At 40.6% G+C, this 22,273-nt stretch overlaps 1 protein-coding gene across 4 annotated transcripts in view; it reads left to right on the plus strand.

Annotated features, from left to right (window-relative positions):
- Positions 1–22,273, plus strand: part of HTR3B (5-hydroxytryptamine receptor 3B) — an 81,236-nt gene that overhangs the window by 27,850 nt on the left and 31,113 nt on the right. For 2 of the 4 annotated variants that reach the window (XM_081544790.1, XM_081544793.1), the window contains exon 2: positions 18,553–18,713. The exons of 1 other annotated variant lie outside the window; for it this stretch is intronic. Coding sequence is in view for 2 of the 3 variants with exons in the window: in XM_081544793.1 (XP_081400919.1) it covers positions 18,709–18,713 (5 nt within the window). In the remaining variant the exon portion in view is untranslated. Of the gene's footprint in view, positions 1–5,098; positions 5,183–7,751; positions 7,913–18,552; positions 18,714–22,273 lie in introns of all 4 variants that reach the window. One more of the 4 variants, XM_081544792.1, reaches the window with a different exon arrangement.

Raw genomic sequence — 22,273 nt, forward strand, 5'->3', positions numbered from 1 at the left:
GAAGACCTACAAGACCTTCTAGAACTAACACCCAAAAAAGATGTCCTTTTCATTATAGGGGACTGGAATGCAAAAGTAGGAAGTCAGGAAACACCTGGCATAACAGGCAAATTTGGCCTTGGAGTACAGAATGAAACAGGGCAAAGGCTAATAGAGTTTTGCCATGAGAATGCACTGGTCATAGCAAACACCCTCTTCCAACAACACAAGAGAAGACTTTCCACATGGACATCACCAGATGGTCAACACCGAAATCAGATTGATTATATTCTTTGCAGTCAAAGATGGAGAAGCTCTATACAGTCAGCAAAAACAAGACCGGGAGCAGACTGTGGCTCAGATCATGAACTCTTTATTGCCAAATTCAGACTTATATTGAAGAAAGTAGGGAAAACCACTAGACCATTCAGGTATGACCTAAATCAAATCCCTTATGATTATACAGTGGAAGGGACAAATAGATTTAAGGGACTAGATCTGATAGAGTGCCTGAGGAACTATGGACAGAGGTTCGTGACATTGTACAGGAGAGAGGGATCAAGACCATCCCCATGGAAAAGAAATGCAAAAAAGCAAAATGGCTATCTGAGGAGGTCTTACAAATAGCTAGGAAAAGAAGAGAAGCGAAAAGCAAAGGAGAAAAGGAAAGATATTCCCATCTGAATGCAGAGTTCCAAAGAATAGCAAGGAGAGATAAGAAAGCCTTCCTCAGTGATCAATGTAAATAAATAGAGGAAAACAACCAAATGGGAAAGACTAGAGATCTCTTCAAGAAAATTAGAGATATCAAGGGAACATTTCATGCAAAGATGAGCTCGATAAAGGACAGAAATGGTATGGACCTAACAGAAGTAGAAGATATTAAGAAGAGGTGGCAAGAATACACAGAAGAACTGTACAAACAAGACCTTCATGACCCAGATAATCACGATGGTGTGATCACTCGCCTAGAGCCAGACATCCTGGAATGTGAAGTCAAGTGGGCCTTAGAAAGCATCACTACAAACAAAGCTCGTGGAGGTGATGGAATTCCAGTTGAGCTATTTCAAATCCTGAAAGATGATGCTGTGAAAGTGCTGCACTCGATATGCCAGCAAATTTGGAAAACTCAGCAGTGGCCACAGGACTGGAAAAGGTCAGTTTTCATTCCAATCCCAAAGAAAGGCAATGCCAAAGAATGCTCGAACTACCGCACAATTGCACTCATCTCACATGCTAGTAAAGTAATGCTCAAAATTCTCCAAGCCAGGCTTCAGCAATACATGAACCGTGAACTTCCAGATGTTCAAGCTGGTTTTAGAAAAGGCAGAGGAAGCAGAGATCAAATTGCCAACATCCGCTGGATCATCGAAAAAGCAAGAGAGTTCCAGAAAAACATCTATTTCTGCTTTATTGACTATGCCAAAGCCTTTGACTGTGTGGATCACAATAAACCGTGGAAAATTCTGAAAGAGATGGGAATACCAGACCATCTGACCTGCCTCTTGAGAAACCTGTACGCAGGTCAGGAAGCAACAGTTAGAACTGGACATGGAACAACAGACTGGTTCCAAATAGGAAAAGGAGTCCATCAAGGCTGTATATTGTCACCCTGCTTATTTAACTTCTATGCAGAGTACATCATGAGAAACGCTGGGCTGGAAGAAACACAAGCTGGAATCAAGACTGCCTGGAGAAATATCAATAACTTCAGATATGCAGATGACACCACCCTTATGGCAGAAAGTGACGAAGAACTAAAGAGCCTTTTGATGAAAGTGAAAGAGGAGAGTGAAAAAGTTGGCTTAAAGCTCAACATTCAGAAAACTAAGATCATGGCATCTGGTCCCATCACTTCATGGGAAATAGATGAGGAAACAATGGAAACAGTGTCAGACTTTATTTTTTTGGGCTCCAAAATCACTGCTGATGGTGACTGTAGCCATGAAATTAAAAGTCACTTACTCCTTGGAAGGCAGGTTATGGCTAACCTAGATAGCATGTTTAAAAGCAGAGACATTACTTTGCCAACAAAAGTCCGTCTAGTCAAGGCTATGGTTTTTCCAGTGGTCATGTATGGATGTGAGTGTTGGACCATAAAGAAAGATGAGCACCAAAGAATTGATGCTTGTGAACTGTGGTGTTGGAGAAGACTCTTGAGAATCCCTTGGACTGCAAGGAGAGCAAACCAGTCAATCCTAAATGAAATCAATCCTGAATATTCATTGGAAGGACTGATGCTGAAGCTGAAGCTCCAATACTTTGGCCACCTGATGTGAAGTGCCAACTTAGTGAAAAAGACCCTGATCCTGGGAAAGACTGAAGGCAGGAAGAAAAGGGGACAGCAGAGGGTGAGATGATTGGAAGGCATCACTGACTCGATGGACATGAGTTTGAGCAAGCTCTGGGAGATGGTGAAGGACACATAAGTCTGGTGTGCTGCAGTCCATGGGGTCACAAAGAATCAGACACGACTGAGCGACTGAACAACAACAACAACTGCTAAAATTTATGGCAAAATCATCATTGAGTATTTTGGGGCAAGAAGAGCTTTCTTTGGCAGGGGCTAGTAGCTCAGTCAGTAAAGAATCTGCTCGCAATGCAGGGGACCTGAATTCAATTCCTTGGTCAGGAAGATCCCCTGGAGAAGGAAATGGAACCCCACTCCAGTATTCTTGCCTGGAGAATCCCATGAACAGAGGAGCCTGGTGGGCTACAGTCCATGGGGTTGCAAGAGTTGGACACAACTTAGCGACTAAACCACCACCAGTATTAATTTGAAAGTAGCTTTTTATATTTCTATACGAGTAGTTGTTGTTTTTTAATTGCTAAGTTGTGTCTGACTCTTCTATGACCCCATGGACTATAGCCTGCCAGGGTTAGGTTCTGGAAAAGTTGATTATCAGTTTCTTTGGAATGTAATAGTCTTCTGGAGAAACAATAAAATTAGTGCCTCCCACAAATCTTGGCGGACTCTGCGGTGGAAACCTTCAGCAGTCTTCCCAGATCTCAGATTTCTCTTTACTGTTTCTGTGCTCCCTCTCTCAACTTCTGTGTGCTATTGCTTCCAAATGCCAGTACCTGGAACTTTCATAGGCTTCGCAGGTGGCGCTAGTGGCAAAGAATCCACCTGCCAATGCAGGAGACACTAGAGATGTGGGCTCGATCCCTGGTCGAGAAGACCCCTGGGAGTAGGAAATGGCAACCTACTCCTGTCTTCTTGCCTGGGAAATCCCATGAATAGAGGAGCCTGGTGGGCTACAGTCCATGGGTCACAAAGAGTCATACGGGACTGAGCACATGCACACACATGAACATTTAATTAAAAGGGGCTTCCCAGCTGACTCAGTGGTAAAGAATCTGCCTGCCAATGCAGGAGTCATAGAAGACTGGGGTTCGATCCCTGGGTCAGGAAGATCCCCTGGAGGAGGCAATGGCAACCCACTCCAGTATTCTTGCATGGGAAATCCCAAGGACAGAGGAGCCTGGCAGGCAACAGTCCATGGAGTCGCAAAGAGTTGGACACAACTGAGCATGCACACAGTCAGTCAGAACTTTCATAGAACTTCCCTTGGACTATTGAAGTTTTTCTGCCCAAGAAAAGAGCAGGAAATGCCTGAGAGTTCACCCCTGACCACCCCACCCTACCCTCACCCCCGCTCAAAGCCAATGACTGACAGGTGTGGTATGCCAGCCAGGCTCCCTTACTAATGAACAGTCTTTTAGTATAGTTTTCACTGCCTCGTCAAGCTAAAGCCATTGTTTCTCCTTAGTTATTTCTATTGTGAGTACTTCTATAATAAATATGCGTTCACAAATCCTTATCTCGGATATATTAATAAAAAACAATTTAAGACAGTCAACTTTACGGAATTGTATTCTTTCTAATATTATCCCCTTTCTGGATCACAGCCTTGTCGTAGGGAAGGGGGTTGCATGACTCAGTGAAGCAGTGAGTGATACTGTGCAGGGCCACCCAAGACAGACGGGTCATAGTGACGAGTTCTGACCAAACGTGGCCCACTGGAGAAGGGAGTGGCAAACCACTCCAGTATTCTTGCCTCAAGAACCCCATGGGCAGTATGAAAAGACAAAAAGATACGACACCGAAAGATGAGCCCCTGGATCGGAAGGTGTCCAATATGCTACTGGAAAAGTAAGTAAGTAAGTGAGTGTTAGTCGCTCATAGTCGCTCAGTCGTGTCCCACTCTTTGCAAACCCATGGACTGCAGCCCACCAGGCTCCTCTGTCCATGGGATTCTCCAGGCAAGGATACTGGAGTGGGTTGCCATTTCCTTCTCCAGGGGATCTTCCCAACCCAGGGATTGAACATGGGTCTCCCGCACTGCAGGCAGATTCTTTACCGACTGGGCTACAAGGGAAAAAGAGTGGAGGACAATTACTTATGTGCATTCAGTAATACTATTTATAATCTTCCAGATAAAGAGCATCAAGGCTTTACTTCTTCCTGGTCTTAGGAACAGAGTAGGGAAGTTACCCCTTGAGAAGTCACTGAGTCATTGGGAAATTCCCATGAACAAAGGGTTTGGAGGAAGGAGAGTAAGTAAATGAGCAGGGAGGGATTGGTTGACATTTGTAAACAGAGCGGAAGTAGATTAGATAGGTTGGTGTGAGCTGATGTTGGGGAATATAAAGAGGGATATTCAGAACAAAGAAAAGAGTGGTGACACGAACAGAGATCAGACGGGACTTGACAATCACTTAAACGTGCACCGCGTAACAAAACAGAAGACAGCGTAGCGTTTCCTGAGGCTGAAGTTATGACTGCTGCCACAAGGAGGCGCGCTCTGACCACACTCACTTTGCTTTCCTCAGAGCGTTCCCTTTTCCCACTCTGCAGTCTTCCAGGGCTCTAACCAGAGGTCTGTCACACTCCAGCCATAGTCAGCCAGCCTGTTATTAGTGCCAAGTCTTCCTCCTGGAGCAATGACAGTGTAAATTTCAGCAGTGGCAGAAAGGGGACAAATACAGCTGTTGTGAGTTTTAGGATAATCGCTACAGGCCATTTGGAGACAGCTTTATAAGAACAGCACTTAACATCGACTTGTACAATATTTCACTTTTCTGTTTTATTTTCCCCCTTGACACTTTTTAACAGGAACTTGTTAATCCGCTCAACTCATGTGAATCTGGAATTCTCTGCTCCTAGTTTTACAAAGTGAGGCTTGCGGCCCCCTGGAAAGTATATGCTCTTTATTTTTTTTTCTTCCCTTTAAAAAAAAAATTTTTTTTTTAACTGGAGTACAGTTGATTTACAGTGTTGTATTAGTTTCAGGTGCATGTACATATTTTAGGATTCTTTTCCCATATAGGTTATTACAGAGTATTGAGTAGGTTTCCTGGTGCTAAACACTAGGTTCTTACTGATTATCTACTTTATATATGTGTGTGTGCAAGTTCTTAGTCACTCAAGTTGTGTCCGACTCTTTTCGACCCTATGGACTGTAGCTCACCAGGCTCCTCTGTCCATGAGATTCTTCCAGGCAAGAATACTAGAGTGGATTACTATGCCTTCCTCCATGGGATCTTCCCCACCCAGGGATTCAAACCCATGTCTCTTATGGATCCTGCATTGACAAGTGGGTTCTTTGCTACTAGCACCATCTGTATAGCAGCACGTATATGTCAATTCCAAACTCCCAGTTTATCCCTCTTCCTCCTTTCTCCTTTGGTAACCATACCTTTGTTTTCTATGTCTTTGAGTCTACTTCTGTTTTGTAAATAAGTTCATTTGTATCAATTTTTTTTTTAGCTTCCACATTTAAGCAGTATCATATGATATTTGTCTTTCTCTGTTTTACTTCACTTAGCATGATAATCCCTAGGTCCATGCAAGTTGCTTCAAACGGTGTTATTTAGTTCTACCATGCTCTTTCATCTCACTATCCAGCCTTTTCATGTGCTATTCCTTCTTCTCTCCAAGGTCTCTCCTCCCCTAGCTGACGATGATCTTCACCCAGAACAAACGCCATTTGTGAAAATCCTCTGCTCACCTACCCCAAATCCAGGCTCTTCCCCGATCCTCCCCACCCGCCCCTCCCCAAACCAAACAGGCATGTGGGACCTTAGCTTCCTGATCAGGGATCAAACCTGTGCCCCCTGCAGTGGAAGCATGGAGTCTTAACTGGACCACCAGAGAAGTTCTTTTTTTATTCCATCTTCCCCAGTTCACCCATCTGCTGGCATTTATCTCCTTGTATTCGAGGTGTTTCTTATCTATTACCTCCACCCCAAGATCCTTGAACTCTCTTATCTTTAGGTCTTCAGTGTCTACCACACTTCTCCATACAGTGAATGAATGAACAAATAAAACAAGCTCTAGAAGGTCAAATGCCTTGCCCATCTCGACTCTACAGCAGAGACTGAAATATCCATAAATTTAGACTCAAACCAGAAAAATCTTACTGGCCACTGTTGTTGACCATTTCCAGGCCTCTCCACTCCTGAATGAACCTAAACGGAGAGTCCTGGGCTCTGTGGTGAGCCACAGGTCACGGGAGATTCCCCAGTGCGGGCACAGCAAGACTTCAAGGCTCACGACCTGTGTATAAGGCCTGACCAGCATGGCACGCTGGGTAAGGCTCTTTGCCTGATGGTGCAGCCTAAGCAGTTTCCTGGAACTGCTCTTGTGGGGAGCATACACAGAAACAGCAAGCGCACAGTTCTATATTCCTCTGTCTTTTGGGGGGACACCTCGCTCCTGGTGACCACAAGACCCCTGAATTTTAAGCCGCCTCTGAGAGATTCAAAGAGAGGCATGAACTTCCTGCATTTGTGTCCCATGTTTATCCTTTGTATGACTTGCTGGCAGGTTCTGGAGCAAACCAAATAAAAGCAATCTTGATCTAAACCCAAGTCATCTTCTCCCCCCATCCTTCATGAGATGGATAGTGAAAGAAGAGCACATTGGATGTGGTTGTGAAAAAGCTAGGCCCTTCTTGGTACCATCTTTCTTGCATAAACCAAAATTCTTTTCTATTTATTAATTCCTTCCTTCCTCTTCTCTTTCCATCCTTCTCAAACATTTAATGAGCACTCACTAGGTACCAAGCTCTGTGCTGGAGACAGAAAGATGAATAAGATACAGTGCTCTGCCTACAAGGAATCCACAGAATCCTGAAAGAGATAGGAGAGTAAACAATGATAATGATGATACACTTGATAATGATAATACACTTGAATTAATGCTGTAATGGAGGGGTCTGTGAAGCCTTGTAAGTTCAAGGTATTGGGCCCTAGTGTGTTAGTGGGTGTTTAGTAACCAGCTGGTTGGTGGGAGGGACCTTGATTTTTAGTGTTTGCTGGTTCCCATGTGGCAAATACTCCCAGCATGGCTGATTTCAAGCTACTAACTAATATCACTGAACGCAGAGTTTGGAAGGAATGTACACAGTTCCACCCAACCTCCCCCCCTTTTTTTGGTCACTCTGGAAGCTTGCAGGATCTTAGTTCCCCAACCAGGGATTGAACCCATGGCCCCTGCAGTGGGAGCATGGAGTCCTAACCAGTGGACTACCAGGGAAGTCCCCACTGTTGGCCCTTTTGATGCAGTGAGAGCCCGTTTCGGTAGACCACCATGATTTCTGCCTTGTGAGATTCTGAGCAGAGAATTTTATTCCTTGCTGTGCCTGGGCTTCTGACCTAGAGAACTTTGAGCTCACAAATGAGCTTTGTTTTAAGTTGCTAAGTGTGTGGTAATTTCTTGTGCAACCATAGAAAACTAAAGAGAGCCTATTATATCCTTTTAACAGATATGAAGAATGAGGCTTAAAAGCAATAAGCAGTTTGACCAAGGCCATGAGCAGCTAACAAATGATGGAGTTGGGAGGCAAAATAAGGCATGTCTGACTCCAAAGTCTGGAACCTTAGCTCCTATGTTCTCAGAGAAAACCATGTCACATAACCACAAAAGGTCAGAGTCATGAGGGGTCACCCTATTTCTTTATTTGTTTATTTTTAGGAACCAGAAAATGCACATTATTATTAAAAAATGAAATCTTGTGCGAGGAAATAAATCAAATGTTGAATGTAACCTTGAACTTGAAGTGGAACCCAAGTGGTTACCTTGATATTTATTTCAGAGGACAATGTTATGGAGCAGAAGAAATTTCATATGGGACTCTACTCATTAAATATTTGAGTTTGGCTTCAGTGACCATTTCTGCTTTCCTCCTCCAGCCTGACCAGATGTGCTCAGAAAATTTGGTTCCCCCTGAATATGTACATCTGTCAAAATTCCTGTCAATTTTAGCACGACTGCCAAGGGAGTGAACAAAGAGAGTTAGCGATTAACTTCAAAGAACTTTGTTGGAGAGGAATAAAGATATTTAAGGCCTATTTTGTGAACTAATTGCATTTGCATATTTATGGGATTTACTGATATAGCAGTAATTAAAAACTATTTAGTAGTCTTAAAGGACACATAACTCAGTTGCTGTTTGCATAATAAACACTTCCTTATTATGTTTGCATAATAAACCATCTCCCCCTGCTTCTTCCAAAAGACTGGCCCATCTAAAGGGTGTCATATCTTACTTGGAAATAATGGAAAACAAAGTGTGCAAGGGCTCATGGGAATGTGGAGAGGGGACCTCTGAAATAAATATATTTCTAGGTGCTCTCTTAATGGTTGACCTGGCCTGAACAGCTATTAGAGAATGGCAGATTTAAACCTCAGATGGTCTTTCTTTTTCCCAGGTGATATTTAAGGAGCCTTACTGCGTATCCCTTGACAATTCCACTTGTTTTGCTTTAATACCCTGATTTGTTTGAAGTGCCTGAATAGGGTTCACCGTGTACTCATCCTTCCTAAAGACATGTCTTGTGTGTGTGTGCTCAGTTGTGTCTGACTCTTTGTGACCCCATGGACTGTAGCCCACCAGGCTCCTCTGTGCATGGGATTTTCCAGACAAGAATACTGGAGTGGGTTGCCATTTCCTCCTCCAGGAGATCTTCCTGACCTAGGGATCAGACCTATGTCTCCTGCATTGGCAAGCAGATTCTTTACCACTTGAGTCACCTGGGAAGCCCCCTAAAGAGATGTCTAAGGATGCTTTTGAACTGTGGTGTTGGTGAAGACTCTTGAGAGTCCCTTGAACTGCAAGGAGATCAAACCAGTCAGTCCTAAAGGAAATCAGTCCTGAATAATCATTGGAAGGACTGATGCTGAAGCTGAAACTCCGATACTTTGGCCACTGGATGTGAAGGGCTGACTCACTGGAAAAGACCCTGATGCTGGGAAAGATTGAAGGCAGGAGGAGAAGGGGACGACAGAGGATGAAATGGTTGGATGGCATCACAATAGACGTGAGTTTGAGCAAGCTCTGGGAGTTGGTGATGGACAGGGAAGCCTGGCATGCTGCAGTCCACAGGGTCGCAAAGAGTCGGACATGACTGAGTGACTGATTTGAACTGAAGGAGAGTGAAATCTTTGACTAATGGGTTGTAAGAAACAATGTGAGTAAAAAGTGCTGAATTTAGGCAGTGAGAAGGGACAGTTTTCTTGGAAAATTAAAGGTTGAGCAAGGGACAGACACCAAATGTAAAGGCACCGAATATATAAACTAAACCCAGATGGGACAGTAAGGTTGGGGAAAGAAAGCTCTGAGCCATCTGGTGATGCAGAGCAGGGGGATCAAGGGAAGACCAGGAAGGATTTGGATGCAAACTACTTCGAAGACAAGTCACTCATACAAACCTTTCCTGTCTCGGCAGAATTCATCAGCCAATAAAGAGCTGTAATGGGCAGGATCATCAGACTGTTGTTAAATTAGCTAATGAAGGTCATAATGTACCTGTATTACACATCATTAGCAATGGCCTTCCAGTAACAGATGGGTATATGAGAAAGCGAGACAGAAGGGAGGGCGAGCGTGTCCCGGGGGGTTGACTTAGAGCCATGGCTAACTAAAGTGTGTGGCAGGAAGATAATGTTGATTACCGTCTCAATTAAACCTTTGCATAAAGGCAAGCTTCTGTGTTCCCTGCCTGTAACAAAGTGCACTGCTGCATGCAGCTTGCCTTTCTCCTGTCCCATCTCTTAGGTGGAAACCAACAATTCAGAGCATCTATGGAAAGTGATGGGACTGTGAGGCACTGACCAGTCCTTGGCGATCTTTTGTGCATGCCTGCTCAGTCTCTCAGTTGTGTCTTGCTCTTTGTGACCCCATGGACTCTAGCCCTCCAGACTCCTCTGTCCATGGGATTCTCCAGGCAAGAATACTGGAGTGGGTTGTCATTTCCTCCTCCAGGGAATCTTCCCAACCCAGGGATCAAACCCGAGTCTCCTGCATTGCAGGCAGATTCTTTACCTCTGCACCGAACACTCTTTCTCAAGGTTATTTCTGAAACTTTCCTTAACTTTGTATTCCGTTTCCTCTGCTAGGTTACATTTCCTTTTTTCCCCCTGAAATATGTTCAAATCCACAGCAAAATTAGAAGCATAATAGAAATAACTCAGTGCCTTCTCCCCCCAGCCAGTTTGAGAATTGTTTGCAAACATGATGACCTTTCACCTGTGAGTACTTAGAGAGTTCTTCTTACTAACAAGGACATTAATTTACATAATCTCAATACAATCAAAATCAGGAAATTAACAACGCTGTATCACTACCATCTAATCCACAGACCCTGTTGAGTTTCACTAGTTCACCCCAAAATGTTCTTTGTAACAAAAGTATCCACTCTAGAACCACACATGGCATTAAACTGTCAGGTCTCTTTAATCTCCTTTTGTTTAATACTGTTTCTCAGTCTTTCTTTAACTTTCATAACCTTGACTCTTTTGAAGATTACATGCCTGCTCTTTTGTAGAATGTCCCTCAATATGGCGTTTCCTCCAAGATACCTTCAAGTTACGAATTTTTGGCAGGATGAAGACGGAAGGGCTGTTGCATCTTCTCAGATCCTATCTCATGGTGCACAACTCATAACTGGTGATGCTAATTTTCATTATTTGATTGAGGTGTTGTCTGCCAGGCTTCTCCACTAGTAGATTTTTTTGATCTTTGTAATTAATAAGTATTTTGTGTCAATGTCCTGTTCCTCATCAAACTTTCACCAACTAGTTTTCATCACCCATTAATGTTTCTTCTGTAGATTAGTTATCACTATAAAGATTCCATTATTTCTTCTACATTTATTAGCTGGCATTCTAATTTAAAGGAAAAATTTTCCCTTCTTCCCATTCATCTCTTTATTTAAATCAGGATAGACTTGTGGAATATTTGTTATCCTGTTTTGTAGGTTATAATTCTTTGCCATCATTATTGGTTTTGAAGCTCAAATCATCAAAAATTGGGACAGAGAGAGCCCCTTCAAGCTGGCTGTGTCCATGTATCCTATTCCCATAATTTCTTTAGCATTACTTTATGATACAAGGAGGTGTTCTAGGCTCTTATATTATACTTTCCTGTCCCAGCCCTGAATCACACATTTCTCCATTTCTTCCTTGTAGGTAGGTGTGCTGTTTATAGACCAATATCTGGGTGTTAGGTGTGCTCACTGCTGTTGGGGTGTCCCTGCTCCAGGCTCTCTAGTGGACAGAGCTAGGAACATATACATTTATGAACAGAGGTACACGTACACCTTTACATTTGTATTTATTTCTGTATTTAGCTACATGTGTTGAAAACCAAGAGTTCAGTCTGATACTTCTCAAACCAACTCAACACTACAGGATTCATCCTAGTTTTCTCCCTTTCTGTGTTTGCAACTTCTTTCACCAACAGTGGAAACCAATCAGGCTACACTGAGAGAGAGCTTCGTGATTCTAAACAAAGGGGTCAAATAATTAGGAGAACAGGGATCAGGTATACACTTCCCGCCTCTATTTGTTCTGTGAAAACTTATCTCAAACCAGTGCCTCTACATTTGATTTAGAATAAAAAGCAGGAAGATGCTGGAAATGGTATGAAATTTAACTTTTGTTTCTAGAGCATCTAGGAGTCAACTAATGGAAAATAAATTTATGTGGAATGATGCATCTTTTTCCTTAATAATTAAGAGTGAATGGGGCTCAATCAAAAACCGAAAAAAAAAAAACTTTTTTATGAATATTAAACTTTTGTAATTTCACCTTTAATAAGCCTATACACATTCTCTCTTATGTAGTTACTTTCTGAATTGTGGGCAGTGAGAACTTAAGAAGCATTTCTGTTTATCAAAAAAATCAATGTTTCTTTTAATGAAAGGGGATTAGGAAAAACAAAACACACTCTTCCCACTGTACTGTTTGCAGTTGCTGTTCATTTGATGATACCAGGTTTCCATTAGCTTAGTGTAATTCAAGAGTCCAATAATCATTGTCAAATGCTGAAGATGTTCTGCCTAAGTCTGACTTAGAACAGCTATTTGGATCTCAATTATTAATGAAATTAGTGCCCTGAATGTCAGCAAGAGCACTGCCTTAGGTAAGGGCTGTAAAGGAAATCATATTAGTGTGGAATTTCCCCTCCTTAGGGGCTCCTCTTAGATTACATTATTCACTTAGCTATCTCCTGTCAGGGAAATTGAAATGTTGGCCATGATCTGATCCTGGGGCAGAACCAAATGGAGAAGTTAAGGGGTATTGCAATGGCATCAATTCCAAACATTTGTGTGGTGTTGGTATTGCCTTTGGTCCTGTTCAGTGTTTACTAAGTAGCGTCAGCAAGGGCAGCACAAACTGGCAAACACAGAAGGATGGGGTAGAGAGGAGCTCTTCTAGGAAAGACTGAGTGACATTCTCTCCAGGAGGCAAGTTGTGTTTCTCATCTTCAGGACGTGCCTGGGGAACACGGGCAGGTATAATGGGTCCTCTGTGGCCCTTCGTCCTGGCAGCTGCCTCAGGTGAGTGCTTCAGTGGTTTTACTAGGTATTGAATATTAACACCTAGAACCTAGAGCAAGCCTTTCTATGTTGTGCTGTGTAACTACTCACAAGTGTTTGCTTTTATTTACCATCTGTAAAAATGCCATTCCTGTGAATCTACAAGGAGCCCAACACTTTGTTATGACTTTGCTCCTACAATTATAGGTGCGTATATCCATACAGCCACACAGTGGGGCTTTCCACAAAGTTAACAGTATGCTCTGGAATGTTATAATTGTTTGATAAATTTCTCCTTCCTTAGAAATCAAGCTCTCTTTACAACAATTGATGTTGAGCATTTGGGGCATTCTTTTTCAGATTTACTTTTATGTCTGAAGAGTATATTTTTATTATCCAAAATAGTCTTGGTCTTTAGAAGCCCATGAAGAGAGTCCCTTGGATCCATCATAGCTACAGACACCTGAGTGTCATTTTGGTGTTAGGGCTTTACATCCAGTCCTACAAAGTCTGTATAGATGTGGAGTGTTTCTCTAAAGATGAGCTCTACAAACTTGCATGTTTTGAATGTACAATTCCCCTAAAAAAATACTTAAGAAACTAATACATATATGTTGTATATATATATATATATATTTTTTTTTTTTCCGCCTACATTTCTGGAATTTAACTTCCATGGTGCCAGTATTAACTCTACTGTATTGAACCATTTGAGTTAGGATACAATTGGTTCCTAGAAAACATACACAAATCAAAAATTTATGTTCATGCTAGTGCTTCCTAACATCCCTTGTTCCTGAGGGTTCTCCTAGAGCTCATATCTGAATTTCCATGTTTTAACTGAAAGTGGAATGAGTCAATTACAGAGATGAGGAAGGAATTTGGTAGCCAAGCAGCTGGAAATGATTTTTTTATTGGATAGAGAACAAAAATAGCCACTTATCATTAAAGTTTAAAAATCCTAGATGTTGAACTTAAAGGATAAAAGCATATCTTAATTATAAAAATGAAAACAGAGGAAATTTCATTAAATACCAAATGGGTTTCTTAGCAGAAAATAATTGTCAACATTAAACAAAGCAATATAAAATAGAAAAATGAAGGTTTGAAAATATAAGAAATTCTTCTTAATGATTTCTCTTTTTAATGTTTTGTATTACGCTTGATTTTTGTTCTAAATGTAGCAGAGAAAGTGTGTTAATAACGTCTCATAGTCAGCATTTCACCATAAATCATACTGAGCACGTTCGTTGCAGAAAAATTTACCCTTTTAAATTTTACTGGGTTCATATCAGGTTGATTTATAAATATTAGAGCACTTAACAAACCACCAATTTAGAGCTGAACCCAGAGGCAGTGTGCTGGAATAGGATAGGAGGCCTGAATCAGAACCATGGAGTCCTACCACACTGCTCACCAGCCATGTGACCCTGGGTGAGTCCATGTACCTCTTAGAAATTCTGTTTCCCTGTAAGTTAACTTTTTATTTTGCATATTCATGAAGACCAAATAAGAAAGCATTATGAAATCGTAAAGTGCAATGCAAATGTAAGATACTGTTGACCCGAAAACACACAAACACAGACAATAACAATGAGCTGTTTCTTTCCAAAAATGTACACTGTGCAACTCTTCCTTTTTGTTTTAAATTTTATTTATTCATTTATTTTATTGGAGTATAACTGCTTTACAATGTTGTGTTAGTTTCTGCTGTAGAAGGAAGTGAATCAGCCATATGTATACATACATCCCCTCCCTCTTAGTCTTCCCTCCCACCATCAGCCCACCTCTCTAGGTCATCACAGAGCATGAGCTGGGCTCCCTGTGCTAAACAGCAGGTTCCCAGTGGCTGTCTGTTTTAAACATGGTAGTGAATATATGCAACTCTTTCTTTTGAAGGGTTACTCACTGCTCTTCCCAGTATTCTCAGGGAGCCAGGTCGGTGTAGTATCAGAGTAAGAGCTCAGTCTTTGACTCCAGGTCCACCTTGTTTAAATTCCATCCTCTTGCAAGCTGTGTGATCTTCAGCAGTACTAACCTCACCAAGCCTAGAGTCCCTCACCTGTAAGTGAGTCCTAACAGGGTTGTAGAGCACATATCTCATAAAGCTCTTGTAGAAGTTAAATGAGATCATTTATGTAAAGGGCTCTTAGCCCAGTTCCTGGCACACAGCAAGTCATTTACTCACTAATAGCTATTTAACAATACCACACACCTAAACCACTATTTCCCTGTAACCTCTCAGATATACTGTAACCTCTCAGATATATGTATTGTTATCTATTGTTCAATAGAAATTGATCAGAGACTAGACAGGAAATTCAGGCAAGTCTTTATTGGGGCCCCTGCTGCAGCAGGGAAAAGCTAACACAAGTTAACAGGTTCCCTTGCTCACTCTCAGAGCTGAGCTGGCTCTGTACAAGGAATGAAGGTAGGGGTGGGTCTGTGATCGAGCCAGAGGTGTAGCTTAGGTATTTTGCCCACCACTTTGGTAGTGTTGTATACAGGGGGCAAACATGGTACCCTGCTTTTGCTCCCCACTCTTCAGAAGTGGCATTTTGGTCTTTTTGTATCTTGTTCATAATTTGCCCCAACTGCACATGCACACAGTTATTTTTAGTCCCTTATAGCTTCTTTGTATATGTTTCTCCAGGAGATATTTGTCCAGGTGCAAATGTTGCAGGAAAGGGCCCTAGGTCCCAGATCCCAGCCTATTGCGGTACTAGTCTCTTATAATCCTAAAGGTGGTATACTCACTAAACCAGAAACAGCTCTTTTCATCAAAGTGCCCAGAACACTTTAAGATAGGTGTGTATGTAACTCATTGAAATAAGGAAAGCAAAGGAATAATTCTATTGTAGTCTTATTTTTTTTAAACCTCTCTTCACCTAGAAGTGCTTCACAACTCAGTTCGTAACACATTCTACTTTCAGAAATCTTACAAGTGCATTATGTGATGCTGATTATTAGCATTCAAGGAGGCAGTGCTAGTGTGTATCTTTTCTGGGTCTGTTGATAGCTTGCATCAGTGTCTGTTGAAACATCACTGAACTGTGAGTCATTTAGTGCTTGTGTGAATGTCACATTAGCTTTCAAGGGGCATAATTTACTGTTAATTAATGGTCACTTAAATCCTTAATCTCTCTCCTGTAATTGATCTTTCTCCTCAGGCGAATTTGCATTCATAGTAGAAATGTAATTTATTATTTCTTCCCATTTTAAACAAAGAACTATTTCCCCCTATAGTTTATTTAAGCACGCTTCCATTTACTTCTTATTTTTCTCCTATCACTTCCTGTTTCTCTTTTGTTCTTATTTCCAGCTGCCAGAACTTTCTCTTTTTACCCAAAGACTTTGACTCATTCTTGAAAATATGTTTATCCATAAGGGACCTATATCCACAGGAAAGATATCAGAGGGGAATTTGAGGCCCTATGAGCAGAGGGTGTAGAGAACACACATTCATTTCTCAGAATTATTAATTCTGTCTCAGGTGGTTTCCTGTATTGAAACAGGCACACTTCAGTGTTTTCCCAGCTGGGACTTGGGAGATTCCAAGCGAGATAAAACTGAAATTGCCCAAAGTGAAATTCACAGGAAAAACACCAGACTAATTTTGCTTTGGGGTCCAGAATTCTCTCCCATGGGGTCGGCCAGCAAGAAACAGTCCCAAGTAGAGAGATTCAAGGAGAATGGGGCAGCAGAAGATAAGATGGTTGGATGGCATCACCGACTCAATGGACAGGAGTTTGAGCAAACTCCAGGAGATAGTGAAGGACAGACAAGCCTGGCGTGCTGCAGTCCATGAGGTCACAGGGAGCCAGACACAACTTAGCCACTGAACAACAACAAAACAGAGATTCATACCACATCTTTGACAATCGCAGTTCACAAAAACTAAAGATGATGTCTGATGTGAGACACCCACCTTTGTCCCCACATGCCTGAAGAGCGGCTGCCTCTTCTGGCGTCTTGTTGGATGAATAGTTAGGGAGTTTAAAACGCTCATTAGATTCCCAGCTCGGATGGTAATGAAAGTGAATATTCCACTGCCCACAATGAGTCTGGAACGGCCCCTCCAGCACCATCGTTAGCATTTTGGTCACACTGACATTGATAAATCATAGAAATTGCTGCCTGTGGCAGCAAGTGACACGGCATCATTCATAAAGAGATGGGTATAAAGAGGATTGTCGCACAGGGGGAAGGTACCTCATTTACAGTTTCCTGCTGGAGCCTGCATACCTTCAGCAGCTCATCAAAATAACCATCAAAACCGCTGAGAGCCATGGTGAATTCACGCGCAGGACACCACCGATAGAGTTCGCCCGTGCTGTGGCGGGGGATGTGCAATTTGCTTCAGTCCAATGACTGAGGGAAGCTTTGAATCCCCCAGGGGCCGGCAAAGCTGGTGAACAAAATATCTTTCTGCAATTTCGAGAAAGCCCTCACAGATTTGTCACTTTCAATTGCTGGTGCTCATTTCTCTTGCTTGCTTTCCACTGGCCTCTCCAGCCTCAACACTCATCACGGCTCCTCCACAAATCAAGATTCCTGGGTCACAGGAAATGGTTGTTCCCTGGAACCACAGAGAATTTTCCCAAAATGAAGATCTCGTTTTCTGACAAGTGCATTTTAAGACAGACTGAGTGAGAGAACAAATATGATTTTTGAGGAGAAAAATATGAATTGGATTTTCCTTGATTCCATTATTTAGAAATCCACACAGCTCTTTGGATTCAAGTGGTTTGTCCATGTTTCTGCTTGGGTTTTCTATGTTATTTTTGAATTATAAATAGAAAAATCGAAAGAAAAATCCAAGGAGGAAGTTGGCTAAGTGCATTGGAAGCTTTCTCCTGTGTACCAGGAGGGGGTGATACAGGAATAAAGAAAAGATGCTGTGTTCAAGATGCAAGATAGCTGTAAAAATGGAAATGTAATACAAGTTTGCATCCTCAGAGATGGAGTTGATTTATTTATCTTTACAATGAGATTTCTCCATTGGGCATTTAGGCCATCAGCTGACTTAATTTTTTTATTCTTTATTGAAGTATAGTTGATTTATAATGTTCAGGTGTGCAGCAAAGTGACTCATTTACACACACACACACACACACACACACACACACACACACACACACACGTATGAGCTTCCCAGGTGGTGCTAGTGGTAAAGAATCCACCTGCCACTGCAGTGGACACAAGAGATTTGATCCCTGGGTTTGGAAGATCTCCTGGAGTAGGGAATAGCAACCCGCTCCAGTATTCTTGCTTGGAAAATTCCGTGGATAGAGGAGCCTGGCAGGCTACAGTCCATGAAGCTGTAAAGAGTTGGACACAACTGAGCACTTTTACTTACACATATATATTATTTTTCAGTTTCTTTTCCATTGTAGGTTTAATAAGATGTTGAATATAGTTCCCTGTGCTATACAGTAGGTCCTCGGGTTTTTGTTTTTTTTTTTTTTTAACCTATTTTATATACTGTGTATCTGTTAATCCCTAATTCCCAATATGTCCCAACCCCATCTTTCCCATTTGGTCACCGTAAATTTGTTTTCTGTATCATCAGCGTACTTTAAATGTGTCTGACAAAATGTCCATGAGTTGGTTGTGAACTTCAGCAGATTGAGGTGAGCTAAAAACTGTATTCTTGCAGGAGCGACCGAGTCCTGGGCAGTCTGAAGTCTTCTGAAGATGCTAAGTTTTTATTTTCACCCTCACAGTGATAGCTGTCTTTTTCAGGAATCCTGGCCATAGATACACCTCGTTCCAGGAGTCCTGCTCTGCATCATCTCACCAAACAGCTATTACAGACGTATCGGAAGGAAGTAAGGCCAGTTCACAACTGGACCCAGGCCACCACAGTATACTTGGACGTGTTTGTTCACGCTGTGCTGGATGTGGTAAGGAACATCCTGCCGTCTCCTAGTCCCATGATTCTTTTGTAAAACTACTTGCTATTTATGCAAGAGAAGTTTTTTTCTTGAGACTCTTATTGTGGTATTAGATTCATCTTAGCAGTGAGCCTGGGGTACCTATTTATTAGGCAAATCATGCTAACTAGCCCCCAGCTTACACTGTGAGGGGCAGATAGTCTAGAAATAGGAATTTCACAGAACTGAGATGCTTTCAGAATTGTGGGCGTAGGTCACACACATATTTTATGAGTATTGCTGCAACCAGAAATGGTAACAGATATTATTTTCTGTGGTTCGCATTTCTTAGTGGTAACAGTAGGTTTATAAAACAACTTCTACAACTTACTGCTTGCAATTTTAAAATGAGAAAAAAAACGTCTTGGTTTCCTGAGTTTTTAAGGGACTTTATACCTAAGATATTTGCTAAGGGTGGTAGGAAGATTTGTTTATTAAAGTGTGTCTTTCCTACTATGGCCGAAAAATGGGTTATTGTGAGAATTAAATGAGAAAATTCATGTAGTTACTAGAGATCTTAGTAAACCCTCAGTAGACAATAGATTGTATAATTATCTCTGCTTCTTCTTGCTCCTTTTTCTTAATTACAAAGTCTTCAATATTAATAGATTCTAGATTTACTTTTATTTCTTTTAAAAGCAGACTTTACTGAGCTTGTTTGTTAACATAGTTTAAAATTTTTTTTTCAATTTACTTTTAAAAACCTTTTTCCAGTTGAGAAGTAATATACAGATATTGAAATGCACAGATGTTAAGTGTACAGTTCAATGAGTTTTGATAATTGCATGTACTCACATAATTCATATCCCTATCCATATATTAAACATTTCCCTCACCTTACAAAGATCCCCCATTTCTTTTCCAATCACCATCCCCTCTATCCACAGGGAAAATTGCCATTCTGATTTCTGTCATCATAGATTATTTTTGCCAGTTCTGGAACTTCATAAGAATGAAAATTTACTGTATGTACTTTATTGTGTCTGGATTTTTCACTCAGCATAATTTTTTCCCTGTATTTATTTATTTTTTCTTATTTTTTATTGTGGTAGAAGCCACGTAATATAAAACATACCATTTTAATGATATTTAACTCTACAGTTCAGTAGCACTAAGGACATTCACACTATTATGCAACTTTCATTATCATCCATCACTGAAATTTTTCACCTTCCTAAACTGGAACTCTGTCCCCATCAAACACTAACTCCCCATATACCTTCTCCACCCCACCCCATCCCCTGGCCCCTAGCATCTACCAATGTACTTTTTGACTCTCTGAATTTGACTATTCTAGGTACCTCATATAAGTGGAATCAAACAGTATTTGTCTGCACCTAATGTACATTGAAATGTTTTTTGAGGTTCATTCATGTTGTACATAGTAGTTTTTCTTTTTTATTGATAGGTAGTATTTGGTCATGGCTATACCATGGCACCCCACTCCAGTACTCTTGCCTGGAAAATCCCATGGACAGAGGAGCCTGGCAGGTTACAGTCCATGGGGTCGCTAAGAGTCAGACACGACTGAGCGACTTCACTTCCACTTTTCCCTTTCATGCATTGGAGAAGGAAATGGCAACCCACTCCAGTGTTCTTGCCTGGAGAATCCCAGGGACGGGGGAGCCTGGTGGGCTGCCGTCTATGGGGTCACACAGAGTCGGACACGACTGAAGCAACCTAGCAGCAGCAGCAGCAGCAGCATACCATGATTTGTATATCCACTCTCCTGTTGATAAGCATTTGTGTTGTTTCCAGTTTTAGTATATTATGAATAAAGCTATGAACATTTCTGTACAAGTATTTTGCTGCACATGTGCTGTACATATGTAAAACCTAGAAGTGGAATAACCACCACTTCTCATAGAATAAATATATATTTAACGAGAAACTGCCAGATTGTTTTAGAAAGTGATTGTACATTGTAACTCTCACCCATCAGCTGTGAGAGTCCCATTTCCCCACATCTTCACCAATATTAGTTATTATCAGTCTTTTTAATTTTAGCCATTATGGTAAACGTGTAGGAGTATTTCATCGTGTTTTTTTTATATATCCCATGACTAATAAATAGGGACACTTTTCTAACGTGCTTATTGACCACTTATGTATCTTTCCTTGTGAAATATCTGTTTAAGTCTTTACCTATTTTTTATAGTGTTGATTGTTGTTTTTTTTAATTATAGATTTATAGGAATTGCTTGTATATTCTGAATACAAGTCCTTTGTCATCTATGTATTGTGAATGCTTATTCTCACTCTGTGGCTTGCCTACACATTTCCCTAATGGAGCTTATGGTGAACAAAATTTTAAAATTTAAGGAATCCAATTTTACCAGTTTCTTTATTTATGGTAGTGTTTTCTGGATATTGTCTTAAGAAATCTACTCCACGTTGATCAAAACATTTCTTGTATTTTCTTTCTGAAGATTTATGGTTTTTAGTTCCTTATATTTAATTATATGATCTGTTGAGAATTAATTTTTATAATGGTATGAAGTATAGGTCAAGGCTTTTATTGTTGCTGATTTGTGTTTTGTTTATGCATTTAGAAAGAACTTGTTCTGGCACCATTTTTTTTAAAGTTTTCCTTTTTCCATTGAATTGCTTTGGTATCTTGACTGAAAATTAAGTTAACTGAGAAGTGTCAAACTATTTGTTATCTTGAAATCAGATAGTATATGTCCTTGAACTTTATTCTTCATTTTTAAGATAGTTTGACTTTTTAAGACCTTTGTACTTCCAAATAGATTTTATATTCAACTTATCACATTTTTACTTAAAAAAACCTGCTGGGAGTTTGTTTGGAATGCTGTGAGATCCACAGAGAAATTTAGGGGGAGAATTGATATTTTAACAATATTGAGTTTTCCAATTGTTGAATATGGTATTTCTCTCCATTTATTTGGGTCTTCAGCAGTGTATTATTTTTAATGTAGAAGTTTCATACATGTTTTTATTAAACTTATTCCATAGTATTTTTGATGCTGTTATAAATATTACTTAAAATTTTAAATGTTCTATTTATTTGTTGTTATTATAAAGAAACTGGATTTTGTATGTTGACTTTGTATCCTGTGACCTTGCAATATTCACTTACTAATTCCAGTAGTTCTTTTAAATTTAATTTTTTCTACATATACAATCATTTCATTTGCAAATAGTTTTACTACTTCCTTTTTTAATCTGCGTGCCCTTTATTCTTCTTATCTTGTCTTACTGCATTGTCTAAGATCTCTACCAGTGTTAACGGGAGTGGCAAGAGCAAATATTTGTTCCATCCTCAGGGAAAAATCTTTCACTGTTAAATATGGTGTCAGCTATAGACTTTTCATAAATGATCTTTATCAAGTTGAACAAGTCCCCTCCTATTTTCGTATACTGAGAGATATTTTAAAAATCACGAATGTTATGAATTACACCAAATATTTTTCTCAATCAGTTTGAATGGTCATATGATTTTTGTTTTATGCAGTTAATACGGTAAATTATTTTTGATTGATTTTCAAATGTTAAACCACTCCTGCATT

The sequence above is a fragment of the Giraffa tippelskirchi genome, chromosome 11, assembly GCF_054371585.1.
Source record: "Giraffa tippelskirchi isolate mGirTip1 chromosome 11, T2T-mGirTip1v1.2.pri, whole genome shotgun sequence".
NCBI classification, from domain to species: Eukaryota; Metazoa; Chordata; class Mammalia; order Artiodactyla; family Giraffidae; genus Giraffa; species Giraffa tippelskirchi.